Source organism: Camponotus vicinus, unplaced genomic scaffold (genome assembly GCF_025532165.1).
Source record: "Camponotus vicinus isolate PSW18456_S1 unplaced genomic scaffold, iyCamVici1.0 SCAF_1, whole genome shotgun sequence".
Classification (NCBI taxonomy): domain Eukaryota; kingdom Metazoa; phylum Arthropoda; class Insecta; order Hymenoptera; family Formicidae; genus Camponotus; species Camponotus vicinus.
This window is the reverse complement of record NW_028141945.1, coordinates 35,679,313-35,695,482: the sequence shown is the minus strand read 5'-3', so window position 1 is coordinate 35,695,482 and position 16,170 is coordinate 35,679,313. Positions and strand designations below refer to the sequence as shown.

The window sequence follows — 16,170 nt, the reverse complement described above, 5'->3', positions numbered from 1 at the left end:
TTAAAATATAATTAAAAATCGCGTTGTGGCCACGTTTAATAGAAAATAACGGAACGAATAATTTTCAAAGTCCCTCTAATAATCGATATAATTGTAGAGTTTAATAAGATTTAAATAATGTAAAGAATCACGTTTAAAACAGTCATTAATAAAGTTATCGATCGTCTTTTAAATTATAGAAGAAAATATTTGCACTACTAGCATTTTGCACGAACTATTAAAAACAATATTCAAAGACGTGGAAAGATAAACAAAGCTTCAATGTATAAGTCAACGATTAAATTATAAGATAAATCGCGACTCGAATTCACGAGAAAACGCGACGAATAAATAAGTCGATAATATGCGGAATATTTGATCGCGATACGTATAATTTTTATAATATAATAATCAAAGCTCTCAATAGACACGTGCGTGATATAATTATTATCACGTAAATATAGAAAATCGAAAATATTTCGACAAACATTTGAGGTTTGTAATGTTTGTGAATATGCAATTCACCGACCGATTTACTTGCGAATTTTTATAAGATAAATCGCGATTTAAAATTCGCGATAAAACGCGATGAATAAATAAATCGATATAATCGATATAATATTCAGAATATTCAATTGCAGATACGTGAGTGACATACCGGTAATCCGATAAAAAGAGGAGCGATCTTAAAAATGGAGAACGATTAACACCTTGTTTCTACATCAGATTTCGCAAGATCAATCTGCGAAGAAAAGTTAAGTGATCCATTGAACGTCGGGAACTTCACTGTAGGAGGGAACGAATCCTGGATCTTCCGGACTATTCCCGATGGCAATGATTTCAGTAATAAATCAACGACAATTATCCCTCGTCATTATCTTCAATTCACGAAATTGATATGCACATCAGAAAATATGTTCTTTCATTATTAAGAAATATATATCTTTATTAAAAATTAAATGGATATAACGATCTTTTTTATTGAAATGTGATTATGAACGATTATATTTATAAATAATAAAATACATGCATTATTGGAGTTTGTGTTAAATGTGCGAACACATATAATTTGGGGTACCGTTCGCGCGCGCGAGACGAATCGAACCCGATATCAGCAAGATTTAAAAAATTTCAATTCAAACAGTATGTAAAATAAAATAAATCAAATAATTTTAAACAATTAATTCTGGATTAATTCTCTAGTTTCTTATTTTTATAACGTTTAAATTAATAATTTCTTTTCTTTTAATCAATATCTTACTGATATAGGGGTACCCATTCGATTTGTCTCGAAATTTTTAAGTATTCGCACATTTTATGTAACATTCATGTATAATTTCGCTTATATATAATATATAACATTATTAAAAATTATAAAAATATTTTGGATACGTGAATTTGTGCATGTATTTTATTATACATATATATAAAATGGTATATACCTAAAAACTAATATTTCAAAATGGCGATGGATGTCCAGTACCTGCAAATAGTTTCTTAAAAAAAACTAAAAATTAATGTTAATATCCCCAGCACCTAGAAATAATTGTTCAAAAGAGACAAATTATATTAATTAAAAATATATTCGTTCGTAACCATTTTTATCAAAAAAATTATACAAATTAATTACAATATGAAATTACTTGAAAAATTAAAATTTATACACAACGCTATATCCATATTTAATCTACTATTAAATCTTTCTAGCATTAGACAATAATAATACCAATCCTAATAATGATAGAACATTTTTAACGAAGAAAAGAAAAGATACATTTCTGTCATTTAAATATATATTATTAATTTTTATTTTTAATAATTAATTCGACTTTAAAGAAGCGTATGGCGTTCGTCGTTGAATTACTATCAAAATCATTGCTTTCGGAAATTGCCAGGAAAACCTGGGATTAGTTCCTTCAATCTTACAATAAAAATTCCCAATTTTCAACAGGGCACCGAACTAGACGTCGCGAATGGATCTCACAAGAACCGGTGAGAAATAATTCTCCATGATGAAAATCGTTTCGACTCTTCGGCTGTACGAGCCACGCAACTTTCATTAACGTTTATTTAACGGAAGGAACAATGATAACTCTTTTATTAAAACGACAATCTCTTCTAAGAACGCGAAAAAGAACGCGAGAAAAACACGGTGTTTTCGCAACGGTAATTTATTAATTTATTTATGAATATTTTCCGATACGAAAAAAAGATTCGTAAATACAAATATAACTGAAAAAACAAATTATTAAATTCATAATAATTAACTCGCGATTCTATAATATCGAAGGTAATCGTTAAATTTTGTGAAGCTAATATATAATCGTTGACTTATCACATCGAATCTTCACTCTCTTATTCGACATTTCTTTATATTTAATTAGCAATATTTAAGAATATTATCTGACGAGAGGGACAGTGATAAAATTCTTTTGTTAAAATGATAATCTTGTATAAGGACGCGAAGAGAACGCGGAAAGAACACGGTATTTTCGCAATCATAATTTAATAATTTATTTTAAGAATATTCAGTTCCGCGCGATATGAAATTCATAAATAAATGAAGCTAACGGAAAGCATATCACTAAATTTATAATAATTGACTCGCGATTCTGTAACGAAGTCCGTCAAATTTTATAATGCTTATATTTAATCATTAATTTAGCATCTAATTTTTACATTTTATATAAAAATTTTCCGAATTTATTAATGACTCTTTGACATGAAAATACAAACAGTTACTTTTTTATGAATATTCCAAAAATATATACTACAGAAACAAATACTTTAATTTAATGAATTACTATTATATATATGTTAATTACTATTATGTAATCATTATACGTATACTTTCGATAATTTTTCGTGTAATTTACATAAGAATTTACAATCGTAAATACAATTTCATATAATATAATTATAGTCATAACTGTATTGTATTTTACAATTAAAATATCAATGTTAGATTATAATTAAAATACAATTATAACTATTTTTAATTTACAATTTACAATTTACAAATTTATGATGCTATCAATATCAAATAATAATATTCGATTTATTCAAATATTTAATAACATCGATATAATAATTTGATATTGATAGCATTAACATTTGGATTAAATATTATATTTGATTTATAATACGCATATATTTTTAAGTTTTAAAATAAAATATAACATGTTAAGATTTCTTAAACGTTAATAATTATGCAATTTCTTTAATATTTCTGAAGATAATTTTGATAACTTAAATTTCACTTTTAAAACATTTTTATTTTTAAAACATGTTATATTTATTTTCACAACGTTTTTAAAAATAAATTCAACTTAATTAAAATAATTTTAATTTACGCCTAGGATTATTGGAATATTAAATAAAAGAATGAATCTTTCTTAATAGCCCTAACAACTCTACTATTAAAGGATCCTAATAATTTTAATAGCTCTAACAATCCTACTATTACAGAATTCTAATGATCTTAAGAGCCCTAACAACCCTAATATTAATATTAATAGAAGAATTCTAATGGTTTTTCTTAATAGCCTTAACAACCCTACTTCCTGATTAACTAAAATTATTCGACATTTGAGGAACCTATCTCTAATCATCATCTCACCTAATCATGTATATATTTTAATCACGTGCCCTAACCGCGTGCCCTAACCGCGTACCCTAACCGCGTATCCTAACCGTACTCTTCAGGCCAGTTGAACCTACCTTTCGTTGATCCTGGCCACTTTCTTTCTCGATCTCTAATCAGAGATCGAAGAAGGAGATAATTACTCCTTTTTTTGCCGGATAATTACCGGCAAAAGAGCGTAAAATATTTACGCTCATTTAGTAACGATCGTTCGATTTCACGATCGTTAAATATTCGTTAAATATTGAATATAACTTTATTTTAACTGAAATAAAGCCAAATTACTACAAATTTCTATAAATTATATTTTATAATAAAATATAAAATTAATATGTGTATTTATCATATTACAAATTATTTAATTAATTAATCATTTGGCTTTATATTCAGTTAAAGTAAAGTTTAAAAACAATATCTACAAACAAATTCTATGATGGATGAGCTATGAGCAATTAGAAGATAAGTGCGTATTATAAGAATAAATTAGCATCAAAAATTGACAAAATTGATAATTGTTAATGCGTGTCCTTTATTTAATAAATTAGACAAAATCTTTACAAAAAAATCTTTCCTTGATCTCTTCTTTTTTTAATTAATATTTCAATAAATTTTCGCAATAGATGCAAAGCATAAGTTCGAAAGAACTTATTAAAATTATTTAATTTAATTTAATTAATTTAATTTAATTATTTTATTTAATTTATTTAATTTAATCCATCCTAGCTCATCCATTTTAAGGCAACGGATTTATCTACAATCTACAATCTACATCTACATCTACATCTGCAATCTCTATGAATCCGTTACCTTAAAGTTAAATAAAAGTTTTTTTCACTCACCGGCAATGATGCGCAACAGCGGAGTTGTTGTTATCGAAGCTAGTTGTCTGTAACATACAAATATAAAATTGATTTATAATAATGCTCACAAAATGCAATTAATATTTAAAAAAAATTTTATCGCGCGGAATTTTATATCCGATGTGTAAAATAATAAGCAGATATACACGTATGGAAGAATTTTATAAATTTTTGAAACTGTTTTTTAAATAGAAAATTTTATATGACTTTTATAAAAATCTTTCTCTTTAATTCATTTAAATAATAAGATCGAATTATTGTTCGTTTATAACAAGTTAACGATTTATAACAATTAATATATAAATAATAGATATTCACCATCAGGTTGCTCCGCCGATGCAAGATGCCTCTCCCAGGCCTCCTCCTCCTCTCATGTTGTTGACGCGCGATACTTTTAACGGCACTCCCGCACTCACGAGCGATATTTTTATATCGCTATTTCCGCTATTTTACGCGCGATACTAAACGCCACTCCCGCACTAATTCGGTACGATTAAAAATTTGGTCGCGCGATGTATATATTTAGTATATATATACTTTGTACGACACTCCCGGTTTCGGTACGAGCGAAAATCCCATTTCATTTCACGAGAATCAACTTCAAGCCAACAGGTCGGGAATGCAACGATACAACGAGCAAAGACTAGGCCCGAACCGGAAAGAAGACGAAACGATTGACGGAAATAGAGGAAAATGAAGTTCACCAACTCTTTTTCGCGCATAATTATCCTATCTCGTATCGAACCTGGACCCGCTAAGCACGATTTCAGGTGCTCCGCCCGGACATATTATGCCTCTCGCGGTTGCTATATGCTACACCAGGCTAGTAGACGGCAAAAGAAGAGGATACCCACATTTTTTAAATGCTAACATTCAGCAATTTAGAAAATGGGGAGGCAATCCCTTTTACCGAGCGAAAATCGTGCCTAGGGGAATCCACTCGACTCCTCGACAGGGTTAACACACGCAGTGCGTGTGGCTGTAGACGAGCAAAGAGAAGGGACCCATTGACGACCATTCCGAGCAATCGATCGAGTTCTAACTAATTCGGGCCGAATCACTTGACGAAGCACGAAGCGCGAGTGTACGTTGCATAACAACGTGTGCAAACTCGAAACATCCCAGTTAGTTGGCATCGAAAGTAGAGACTCGTGACAATAAATGAAATTGGGATTTTATATGAAAAAGTCCAAAAGTTCCGCGAAAACGCGACGACGCGAGAATACTACAACGCGAAAACGCGGTAACGAAACGCCGCCGTCCGCGACACGTTGACGGCACCGACGACGCGAAAGGGTACTTAGCTTCCCATTCAGGCACCTTAAGATTTATCATAAATAGGAAAATTTAAAATAAACTTTAAGGCACCATCCAAGTACTAAGCCCTCCCACCGCGACAAGGTGTACCCCATGGGAGGGTTATATTATGTATAATTTTATATATATTATAATATATAATTTATTTTGTAATATACTATATAAATTTTAATTCGCAAATATAAACGATAAATAAAAATATAAAAGATAAGAGAAAATCTGTTATATAAAGCAATGTTCAAAATAATTGATTTTAAAACTAATTATTGCGGGCAATTAATTTTTACATTTTTACTTTTAAATAGATATATTTTAATGTTATGAATTGCGTAATTACAAAATAATTTATATTTATATTTCTTAAATATAAACTTTTAAAAATCATGATAAATAAAAAATTTCTATTTTTTTAATATATGAAGTATTTAAATAAATATATAATATTAATATGAAATATTTTGTAAAATATAAGAAGTATCTGAAAATATTAATTAATAAACATTTTATAAATGTTTTAATTATTTTAAAATAAAATGGAATATTTTTTATAAGTATATGTATTATATATGTTACACAATTTAAAATCACTATTGTATCACAATCAAAGAAATAAAACGAAACGAGAAATATGTATATTTTGAATATATTGTTACGTCCGCGGCGGCGACTTCGAGATATCGAAGCGCGTTCAACACAATGGGGCACTCGCGGACCGCGTAAAATAAGACACTCTTAACGGAAATTAAGAACTTTAATTAGAAACACAGAATACACAAACAACAAATAATAACAGGGGAAAACTCGCGATAACGATCCGTAATGTAAAACGCGTTCGGATAGCTTGACAGCTATTCTTCGACTCAGCTGACCATCGTCGTTATACAACAATATATACTATTGATAAACAATTTATATATTATTAAGTTCGCGGAACGATATATATCGAACGCGCGCGACACACTCGATCGGCACACACTGACGTTCGCGCAGTAAATATAATAACACGGTTTAAGGTATAAGAACTTTAATAAACCACGAGTAACGTACAAGAATTCAGAATAATCGTAAAACGGATCACAGATAATAGACGCGCGTCCGCACAGTTTGACAGCTGAGCTCAGACTCTCTGACAGTCGTTGTTTATAACAACATCTTGACAACGCGCGCGGAAACGATCTTGTTCCGTCGACGTACATACTTCCCGCCGAAAGAATTCAACGGGTGACGAATACATCCAAGGGGATGGGACGCGGGGACATAACAATATAATAAATAATGAATGTGATAAATAATTAAAATATTAATCACTTACATCATATCTTATTGATCCATCCATTTCCAAGACCTCCTTTTTTTCTTTTGTTTTCTTCGCTTTTTCCTCGTGGCACTTCAATCCTCGTTACACTCATTTAAACTCCTTGTTGCACTTACACTTATTCACGAAAAGTTCCTCGTTGCACTTGCAATTGTGGTTAGAGAAAGAATTTGATAATATATGGAACGTTTCACATCACTACCTCACTGCTTAAGAGCCACTGAGCGAATGATAGTAAGTCAGAAACATTATCGCGGTACTGTTTATATCGCTTAGGTCGACTATGTAAAGGAAGAATTTGATAATATATGAAACGTCACTACTTTATTGTTCAAAGTTACTGAGCGAATGATAGTAAGTCAGAAACATTATCGCGGTACTGTTTATATCGCTTAGGTCGACTATGTAAAGGAAGAATTTGATAATATGTGAAACGTCACTACTTTATTGTTCAAGGTTACTGTGCGAATGATCGTAAGTCATAAACATTACCGCGATACTGTTTATATCGCCAAGATCGACTTATACTATGTTATTGTTATAATTCGTCGTTGAAATATTCTACGAGTAATTGCCGATTAAGAAAATTTAAAGCATTGGTCGAAATTTATTTAATTCTAATAAGTATCGTTAGGGAAATTATTATAATAAGCATCAATAATCGAAAGCTCGTAATAAAATTAATTTCTTTATCCCCTTTTATGTATCCCCTTTTTCAATTTTTATTCGCAGTAATTAATGATTGCGATTCGATAAAGATTTATCGTTTGCGATACATGTTCATGACGTTTACCATAAGTTAATTTATTTTTAATTATTAGTAATTATATCAAATTGTTTCGATATTAATCGTAATCGTGTTTAGAAAAAAAATTCGACAATATGCGAAGCGTTTTGCCCCACTACTTTATCGCTCGCGTGTCACCGTGCGAATGATAATAAAGCCGTAACATATTAACAATAACGCGCTATGTTTATATTGCCAAAGTCGAACATCGTGTTATCGATAATTCGTTGCTGAAATATTTTACGTACTATAACATATACTGTTATACATGAAAATATTAAATTGTAGAAGTTTTTCAATTTATAGACTAATTAAACGATTATTTATTAAACAATTAATTAACATACGAAGCATTTCCCATCGTTACTTTACTGCTCGAATGTCACCGAATAAATGATAGCAAAACCGTAACGTACAATAAAAAACAATAACACGCTATTGTTTACGTCATCAAAGTCGAACATAATGTTATTGATAATTCGTTGTCGAAATATTTTATATACTATAAAACAATTTATTGATTAAAATTGATTATTTATTAAACAATTTATCACGGAGCCTTTCGTTATGCTAATTATTTGCATCTATAATTCGATTGTTTTACTTCGTGTTCTCTCACAATCCAAATTATATTTACATTGTCAAGTAGAACGATAAAGTAACACGGATGAAATATATTTGTGACTCTAAATATTAAAATAATAATTATTGTCCGCAAAAATCGCAACGATTGAAGCGATTATTTAATATTTTGGATTCCTATAATTTAATCGATTTTCGATTAAATTGTATATTGTTTAATTAACAAGAATTGAGAAAATTTAAAGCATTGTTCGAAATATATTTAATTTTAATATTGTTAAAGAAATATTATAATTAACAGCAATTATCGAAAGATTATTACATAATTAATTCTCTTATCCCCTTTTATAATATATCCCCCCATATAATATATGTTTCAATTTTTAATCGCGGTAATGAAGCTTAACGATTCGATAAAGATTTATGGTTGCGACACAGTTTCATATTGTTAATTATTTTTTAATTAATTAATTTTTATTAATATTTAAAGCAAATTATGTTTTGATACTAATCGTAATCGTGTTTAGTAAGAAAATTACAATATTCGAAGTGTTTCTCACTACTTTATTATTCAAGAGTCACCGTGCGAATGATGACAAAGCGGTAATGTATAGCGCGCTACTGTTTATATTTTATATTGCCAAAGTCGAACGCCGTGTTATCGATAATTCGTTGCCGAAATATTTTATATATTATAAAATATACATTAACGTGGAATATTAAATTATGGAAGTATTTTAATTTATTGATTAAAATTGATTATTTATTAAACAATTTATCACGGAGCTAATTATTTGAATTTATTCGATTATTTTACCGCGCTTTTCCGAAGTCAAATTCTATAATATTTTGTTTTGCATTTTAAAAGACTGACTTATAGCAAATTAAATAAATCAATAAATAAATGATGTTGAAAAGAAAAAGACGACACATAAATAAATAAATAAAAAATAGCGCGGAAGAAGAGAACATACTAATATTTTTATATAATAAATTATTATTAATTAAATTATTTATATTTTTATTTATATTATTTATATTATCAGGAGTCAGGAGACATATATGTTACCCTCTGAGAACATTCGTGGACATTGGCTTTGTAGTTCATGTCCACGTTTTTAATGTCCACAGAGGGAGTATCGCTTCCAGGGATCACCTAAAAGCGGGCCATGACATCTCTCAGGCCGATATTACATTTGTCGTACGACAAATTTTTTAAGCACATTGATTGGCTGCGGGATAATAATTTTTTGAATCTTTAGAAACTTTCTATCCCTCAGCCAATCAATGTGCTTAAAAAATTTGTCGTACGACAAATGTAATATCGGCCTCAGTCTTCTCTCTGATATTTCTTTCTGCTGGAGATCGATTGTGTATCACACAACTAGAATATTTATAATTTCATTGATCGACATCTAGTAAATTTGTTCACTTTTGTAACTTTCACTCAATGGGTGCATCCAGAAGCACAACCGCTCACTGAGCGGCTAAATAGCAATTGAATGTGATTGGTTTCTATGTTTGAATTGACCAATCACATTCGATTGCTACTTAGCCACTCAGTGAGCGGTTGTGCTTCTGGATGCACCCAATAATGGCTACGGTCGGGGAGATGCTTTGGATGCTTTGAAGTGTTTGATTGACCAATCAGGATAAAAGGAGTAAAGATTTCTTTAACCTGATTGGTCAATCAAACGCTTCAAAGCATCCAGAACGTTTTCCCGACCGCGGCCAATGGCTGCGTTCAGCAGGAAAAGCTGCTTTGCAACTGTTGTAAAATTCGTGAATCTGATTGGTGTATGCTCTTAGATTCAGTCAAAATTAAGAGCATACGCCAATCAGGCTCACGAATTTTACACAGTTGCAAAGCAGCTTTTTCTGCTGAATGCAGCCAATGTCATATGTGGTAAAATCTGTTCATATATCGATTTAAGCTTCGTTTACATTAAATAGCAAATTGGCGGGAAACGTGTCCGCTTGTTACAAAATGTCGGTCGCGTACGTTTGATTGTAACGAGATTTGTCAGTTCTTACATACGATAAATATTTCGCCAATATGGGTATTTTAGGCTTATCGAAACTCATAGCAGACATGGCTCCGGAAGCTATCAAAGAGCGAGAATTGAAGCATTATTTTGGTATGTAATTTATTATTATCTCTACGTGTGTTTGAATTTTTATATTTAACCAAGAAAATTGACAAGTTTTTAAATCTACATGATTATATACAATGTTAATAATATATACATATGTCATATTATCTTAATTAGTTGTGTTTTTTGTTCATATTTTTATTATTAATTTCTGGTTTTATGTTTCAGGTCGTAAAATAGCTATTGATGCCTCTATGTGTTTATATCAATTTCTCATAGCTGTTCGCAGTGAAGGGGCTCAGCTTACTACTGTAGATGGTGAAACAACCAGGTATATTTCTTAATTATAATGTATAAATTATGTTAGATTTTTATAAAATAAACTATAAAGAAAAGAAGAAAGATTCTTTAATAGTAAATTTTGTTACATAGCCATTTAATGGGTACATTTCATCGGACTATACGTTTGGTAGAACAAGGAATAAAGCCTGTATATGTTTTTGATGGGAAACCACCTAACTTAAAAAGCGGAGAGTTAGCTAAACGGGCTGAGAGAAGAGACGAAGCACAAAAACTTTTGCAAGCTGCTGAAGAAGATGGTAATATATTTTGTAATATATATTTTTTCACTACCATCAAATTGTTTTTAAAATAATTTAAACTTTACATTCTGCAGAAAAAATTATAAATGTTAATAGCAGATGTCTTTTATTAAAGGAAATGTAGAGGCTATAGATAAATTTAGCAGAAGATTGGTTAAAGTTACAAAAAATCATGCTGACGAAGCTAAACAATTGCTCCAATTAATGGGCATACCCTATATTGATGTAAGTATGAAACCATAGTTTCTTTTTTTTCTATTACTAACATATTTTTTATATAGGCTCCTTGCGAAGCTGAAGCACAATGTGCTGCTTTAGTGAAAGCTGGTAAAGTTTTTGCTACTGCTACAGAAGATATGGATGCGCTCACCTTTGGTTGCGATATATTGCTTCGACGTTTAACTCTCAGCGAAGCCAGAAAGTTGCCTGTACAGGAGATTCATATGGATAAAGTTCTTACAGGTTTAGAGTTGAATCATGATGAGGTATATATTTTCCTTATCTTTATTTTATAGTAAATATTTTATCAACTAATCTAAAATAGCATATAATTTACAGTTTATTGATCTCTGTATTATGTTGGGTTGTGATTATACTGGAAGCATTAAAGGTGTTGGTCCAAAAAGAGCAATAGAATTGATAAAAAATTATAGATCTCTTGACAAAATTATTGAAAATATAGATACTAAAAAATATCCCATACCAGAAAATTGGAATTACAAAGAGGCAAGATTATTATTTCAAGAACCAGAAGTAGCAAATGCAGAAGATATCCAAGTAATTTTTATAATTTTCAAATAAATTTATTTCCTTTGTTTAAACCATATGTACTAAATATGATTTATTTTGCAAGTTAAAATGGTCCGAACCAGATGAAGAAGGTCTGGTAAAGTTTTTATGCAGTGATAAGCAGTTTAATGAGGAACGAGTCAGAAATGGAGCTAAGAAACTTCATAAAGCTCGAAATACATCCACACAAGGCAGGCTGGATTCGTTCTTCAAAGTTCTACCGACGAAATCGAGCCCAACACCAAAGCGAAAGGTAAAATATTTTTTTATCTCCATCTAATATTCATATTTTAATTTACACAAATATTTAAATGAAATATTTTCTTTGTATATTATTATAGATAGAAGAAAAAAAACTACCGACTAAAAAGGCGAAAACAGTAGGTAACAGTAAATTCCGCGGGAAAGCAAAATGAGAATAATACTACAAACTTCACAAACAAGGTACAATGTTAAAATTGCATATTTATGTATTATTTATAAGACGTCTCGAATGTTTATTCTACTGTGACACACGTTTTGCATTTATTTTTTTAATTTTTAAACAAATTGTAAAATTTCAACCGATAACATAATAGCATGCATAATTTTTTTATTTATTTTATAAAATATATCAATATTATAATATTCATATATATAATGTATATCTTCTTACACGTTATAAACTCCAATACATTTAATAATATTTTTTTACATATTTGTATTTCTATCAAAATTTTTATAAACATTATTTAGATTTCCAAATGCGACTTATACATTACATGTTTTCTGTTTTCTATTGACATAACTTGATTTATGAAAAATTTAGAAAAATGTAAAGTATATATTAACATTTTATATTTTGGTTTGTTAATTGTATTATGTTGTCAGTCTTTATTTTAGCACCAAGTATGATTACCATTTTTAAATAATTAATGTATTAATAATGTTTGGCAGTTTATACACCAAAATTACATACTAATATTATATACAAAAGAGGTAATTGCGGAATAAACTTTTCTTCTAGTAATGGCAATGAAATATCACTGAAATGTAATAATCGTACTACCAATAGAATTTGGATCTAAAACATGAAGCAATGCTCGCTCAATATTGTATGGTGCATATACTCTATCTACGACTGTTTGCAGTTGGTTTGCATCAGTCAACTCGCATAAAGCTCGTAAATATGCAACATTCAATTTTGCACCCTCCTTCCACTGATGCATGTTGAATCCAAACATATACTATAACATAAACATCAGTCAGTAACATAATCTAATTTCAATATCGCAAACATCTTTACTGAGACATACCTGAATCAATAATTTCACTCTAACACATCCAGCAAAAATAGTTCCACAAATAAATCCCAACGAGTCCGATCTTAATTGTTCAGGAATAGTAGATACATAGGAACCATGTGGCAATAAGAATTTCTTTAAAATATGTTCTTGAAAGGGTTGACTATCGGTATAAAAAATTGCATCGTACCTATATAAAGAAACGTATCATAATTAAAAATCGCTGTTATTTTGTTCATTTAATAATAAATTATAAGTTTATATATATCTATATATATATATATACAATTTATTATATATATATATATATATATATATATATATATATATATAATAAATTGTATTTAATTTTACATACTTGTCATGCAATTGTAATTCCTTTTCAATGTCGATTTCACCTATTATTATAACTTCATCAGCACCTAGTGCTTTCATTACAGGTTCTGCATCTATTCTGCATGCAGTCACTACATATCCGCCCCATAACTTAACCAATTGTGTTAAAATACAACCAATTGGAGTATTTCCACCATAAATGAGAACTCTGTAATTATAATATTATTGACATTTAATATTTTGAACACAAGGATTTAAAAAATTGGAAACAGTAATAAAGAGCATTACCGTTTTCCTTTGGCATTGCCTTCTTTAATAATAGATCTATTAACTAGAGCATCCCATGCCAAGCAACCATTGTATGGTAAGCTGGCAGATGCTTCAAAGTTACAAGATTTAGGCCGTCTTACTACTTGCGTTTCTGGAACAATTATATATTCCGCCATCGTGCCAGGAGCCCACGATGGAACGGCTAAAAATACTTCATCTCCAATATCAAAATTGATAATATCCTGTCCAATATCAACTATTACTCCTGCACAATCTCTCCCTAAAGTTACAGGTAGTTCTTTCTGTTTCTGAATAATAATGCATATACATATTCATATATTACAATATTATCTTACAAGATATCAATAGATTTTTGAAAAAGTTTATATTTACCCCTGAATTAAGTAATCTTCTATAAATCTTAGAGTAACCAGAACATATCTTTGTATCAATAACATTAAGTGAAGCAGCTTTAACTTGTATTAATAAGTCATTTGACTTTTTGATTGTTGGCATTTCAACATCATCTACCATCAACACACCCTATGTGACAAATAAAAAAAATTATTATTTACATTCAAAACTTGTAATTTAATACATATATATGTATATGATATACCTCGATACCATAATAATGATGACAAGCTATAGCTTTTATATGATGTATGTGAAGAGAAGGAGATTTCCAATTGACACCAATATAATAGCCTATCACAGTTCCAATTGCTATGCCTGTTAAGCAATACATTGTTTCTCTTCTTGATACTAAATAAAATGTAAACAAATTTATGATAATAGTTAATTTTCAAGTGTGACACAGGAAAATATAATTTATCAAAAATTTTTTAAACATTCAACCTATCTTTCAACTTACCTTTATTAGCCCACATGGTTCCTAATTGACGATAATAATCTACTGTATTCCATTGGGCATTATAATATTGAAATTGGACTTCTTGCCAGCCTTTTTGTACGGAAGTAACCATACGTAACACAATGTCTTTAGCATACTGCGTGTATTGCTCGTCAAAAAGCTGCAGGATAAACTCACGCAACTGAGTTAGCCATGTCATACACGATTGCTGTGCCTGTTGAACTGCTACGGATGCTTGAACCTTCCCCCAAATTTTTTTTTGTAGTACATTGAGATTTCTATGAATAATTATATTTGATGCAAAGTAATTTGCACATATATATTAAATTTAAAATAACAAAATTTTATAGAATATTAAAATATTAAAAAAAGATATTACAAAACACATATATATGTATATAATTATATATAACATATATATGTATACAATATACATTTTTCTACATAGAATAGAAAATTATATAATTTTTTCACAAATTACGAACAAAAAGACAATATAATTAATGTAATGCAATTTAAAAACAGCAGATAACGATTAGTACAATTATTCGATAGAATATTTAAATTTTAACAAAAGAATTTTACTACATACACATATACACTACACAGTATAAAAATATTACATAAAACACACAATTATGAGAGCAAACGTCGAGATTTATACAGGAGAAAATCCAATTACCTGTAATGTTTCGAGTTGATTCGAAAAATGAAAGCAAACCTCATCCATAATTTGTATGCGATAAAAGAAAAATAAATCAATAACAAAATTTAACGCATTTTAAAGCGCGACAATACGTAGACTTCGTAAAACGGTAACTGGAAAAGCGATACAGCGATGTTATAAATAAACGATTAACGCATTGCGTTAACCACTCGAAATAGATATCAAGTTTGTGCTGCGAATCGCGACGATGGATCGGCGAACATTTTCGCGACGACGTGTGTCAATGCCTGTCAATCGGATAAATGCATTCGTGCGTTGACATGTTACTTTTGCGATATCGTCGCCTTTTAAACTGGCATCGTTCGAGGAATATAGGTTAGTTCGCGCTGTACGCCTACGATGGGGCATATAACCTTCATTGGAGCGTGACGTCACGATGACGTATTGCGCAACTCGGGTCACGTGATGCGTGAATTTCGCGCCGTACGTCATTTTTTTGAATCTCGACGTCAGATCAACGACAATTTTTTTCGGGTGCGGAAGTTTGTCGGCTCGCGAGTGCTAATTAATTCTTTCTCGATACATGCAGAAGAAACGCGATATTAGTTTTACTAGTGTTATAAAGTGTGATTAAACTACGATGTTCTGTCTGGAAAATGCAGCTTGTAGCAACATATCGGTGAGTTATTTCACTCGTACACTTTGCATGACTTGTGCGTCGTTGTATGTATGATGGCGATACTTTGCAAAAAATTTAAAAGAGAAACAATAGA

The 16,170-nt window shown here is 30.1% G+C and overlaps 3 protein-coding genes across 7 annotated transcripts in view; 2 read left to right on the top strand and 1 right to left on the bottom strand.

Annotated features, from left to right (window-relative positions):
* Positions 1 to 10,446: 10,446 nt before the first annotated feature.
* Positions 10,447 to 13,479, top strand: Fen1 (Flap structure-specific endonuclease 1). 2 transcript variants are annotated; one of them, XM_083086331.1, is made up of 9 exons: positions 10,447 to 10,621; positions 10,805 to 10,907; positions 11,009 to 11,175; positions 11,294 to 11,403; positions 11,460 to 11,663; positions 11,737 to 11,955; positions 12,032 to 12,220; positions 12,309 to 12,411; positions 12,974 to 13,479. In XM_083086331.1, the coding sequence occupies exons 1-8, from the start codon at positions 10,540 to 10,542 to the stop codon at positions 12,381 to 12,383; spliced, it is 1,149 nt and encodes a 382-aa protein (XP_082942457.1). In that variant the 5' UTR covers positions 10,447 to 10,539; the 3' UTR covers positions 12,384 to 12,411; positions 12,974 to 13,479. The 2 variants fall into 2 exon arrangements, with proteins under 2 accessions (XP_082942457.1, XP_082942453.1); XM_083086327.1 differs by lacking the exon at positions 12,974 to 13,479 and having other exon boundaries at positions 12,309 to 12,660.
* LOC145963953 (NAD(P)H oxidoreductase RTN4IP1, mitochondrial) lies at positions 10,804 to 15,824 on the bottom strand. Of its 2 annotated transcripts, none has more exons than XM_083086317.1 (8): positions 15,413 to 15,824; positions 14,731 to 15,008; positions 14,476 to 14,621; positions 14,250 to 14,399; positions 13,875 to 14,164; positions 13,609 to 13,794; positions 13,263 to 13,440; positions 10,804 to 13,193 (listed from the first exon to the last, which is right to left on the bottom strand). In XM_083086317.1, exons 1-8 carry the CDS (start codon positions 15,454 to 15,456, stop codon positions 12,990 to 12,992), a joined length of 1,476 nt encoding a protein of 491 aa, XP_082942443.1. In that variant the 5' UTR covers positions 15,457 to 15,824; the 3' UTR covers positions 10,804 to 12,989. The 2 variants fall into 2 exon arrangements, with proteins under 2 accessions (XP_082942443.1, XP_082942446.1); XM_083086320.1 differs by having other exon boundaries at positions 14,731 to 14,971.
* The window catches only part of LOC145963888 (uncharacterized), a 95,697-nt gene continuing 93,134 nt past the window's right edge, over positions 13,608 to 16,170 (top strand). For all 3 annotated transcript variants that reach the window (XM_083086223.1, XM_083086214.1, XM_083086195.1), the window contains exon 1: positions 13,608 to 16,076. The gene's annotated coding sequence lies outside the window, so the exon portion shown is untranslated. The remainder of the gene's footprint in view (positions 16,077 to 16,170) is intronic.

Coding starts and splice junctions, on each gene's coding strand:
- LOC145963953 (XM_083086317.1), bottom strand. CDS start 15,456: ATGAGGTTTGCTTTCATTTTTCGAATCAACTCGAAACATTACAG. Junction 13,441..13,608: donor GAATTACAATTGCATGACAA/GTATGTAAAATT, acceptor TTCTTTATATAG/GTACGATGCAATTTTTTATA. Junction 13,194..13,262: donor GAGTGAAATTATTGATTCAG/GTATGTCTCAGT, acceptor TTTATGTTATAG/TATATGTTTGGATTCAACAT.
- Fen1 (XM_083086331.1), top strand. CDS start 10,540: ATGGGTATTTTAGGCTTATCGAAACTCATAGCAGACATGGCTCCGGAA. Junction 10,908..11,008: donor GTAGATGGTGAAACAACCAG/GTATATTTCTTA, acceptor TTTGTTACATAG/CCATTTAATGGGTACATTTC. Junction 11,956..12,031: donor CAAATGCAGAAGATATCCAA/GTAATTTTTATA, acceptor TTATTTTGCAAG/TTAAAATGGTCCGAACCAGA.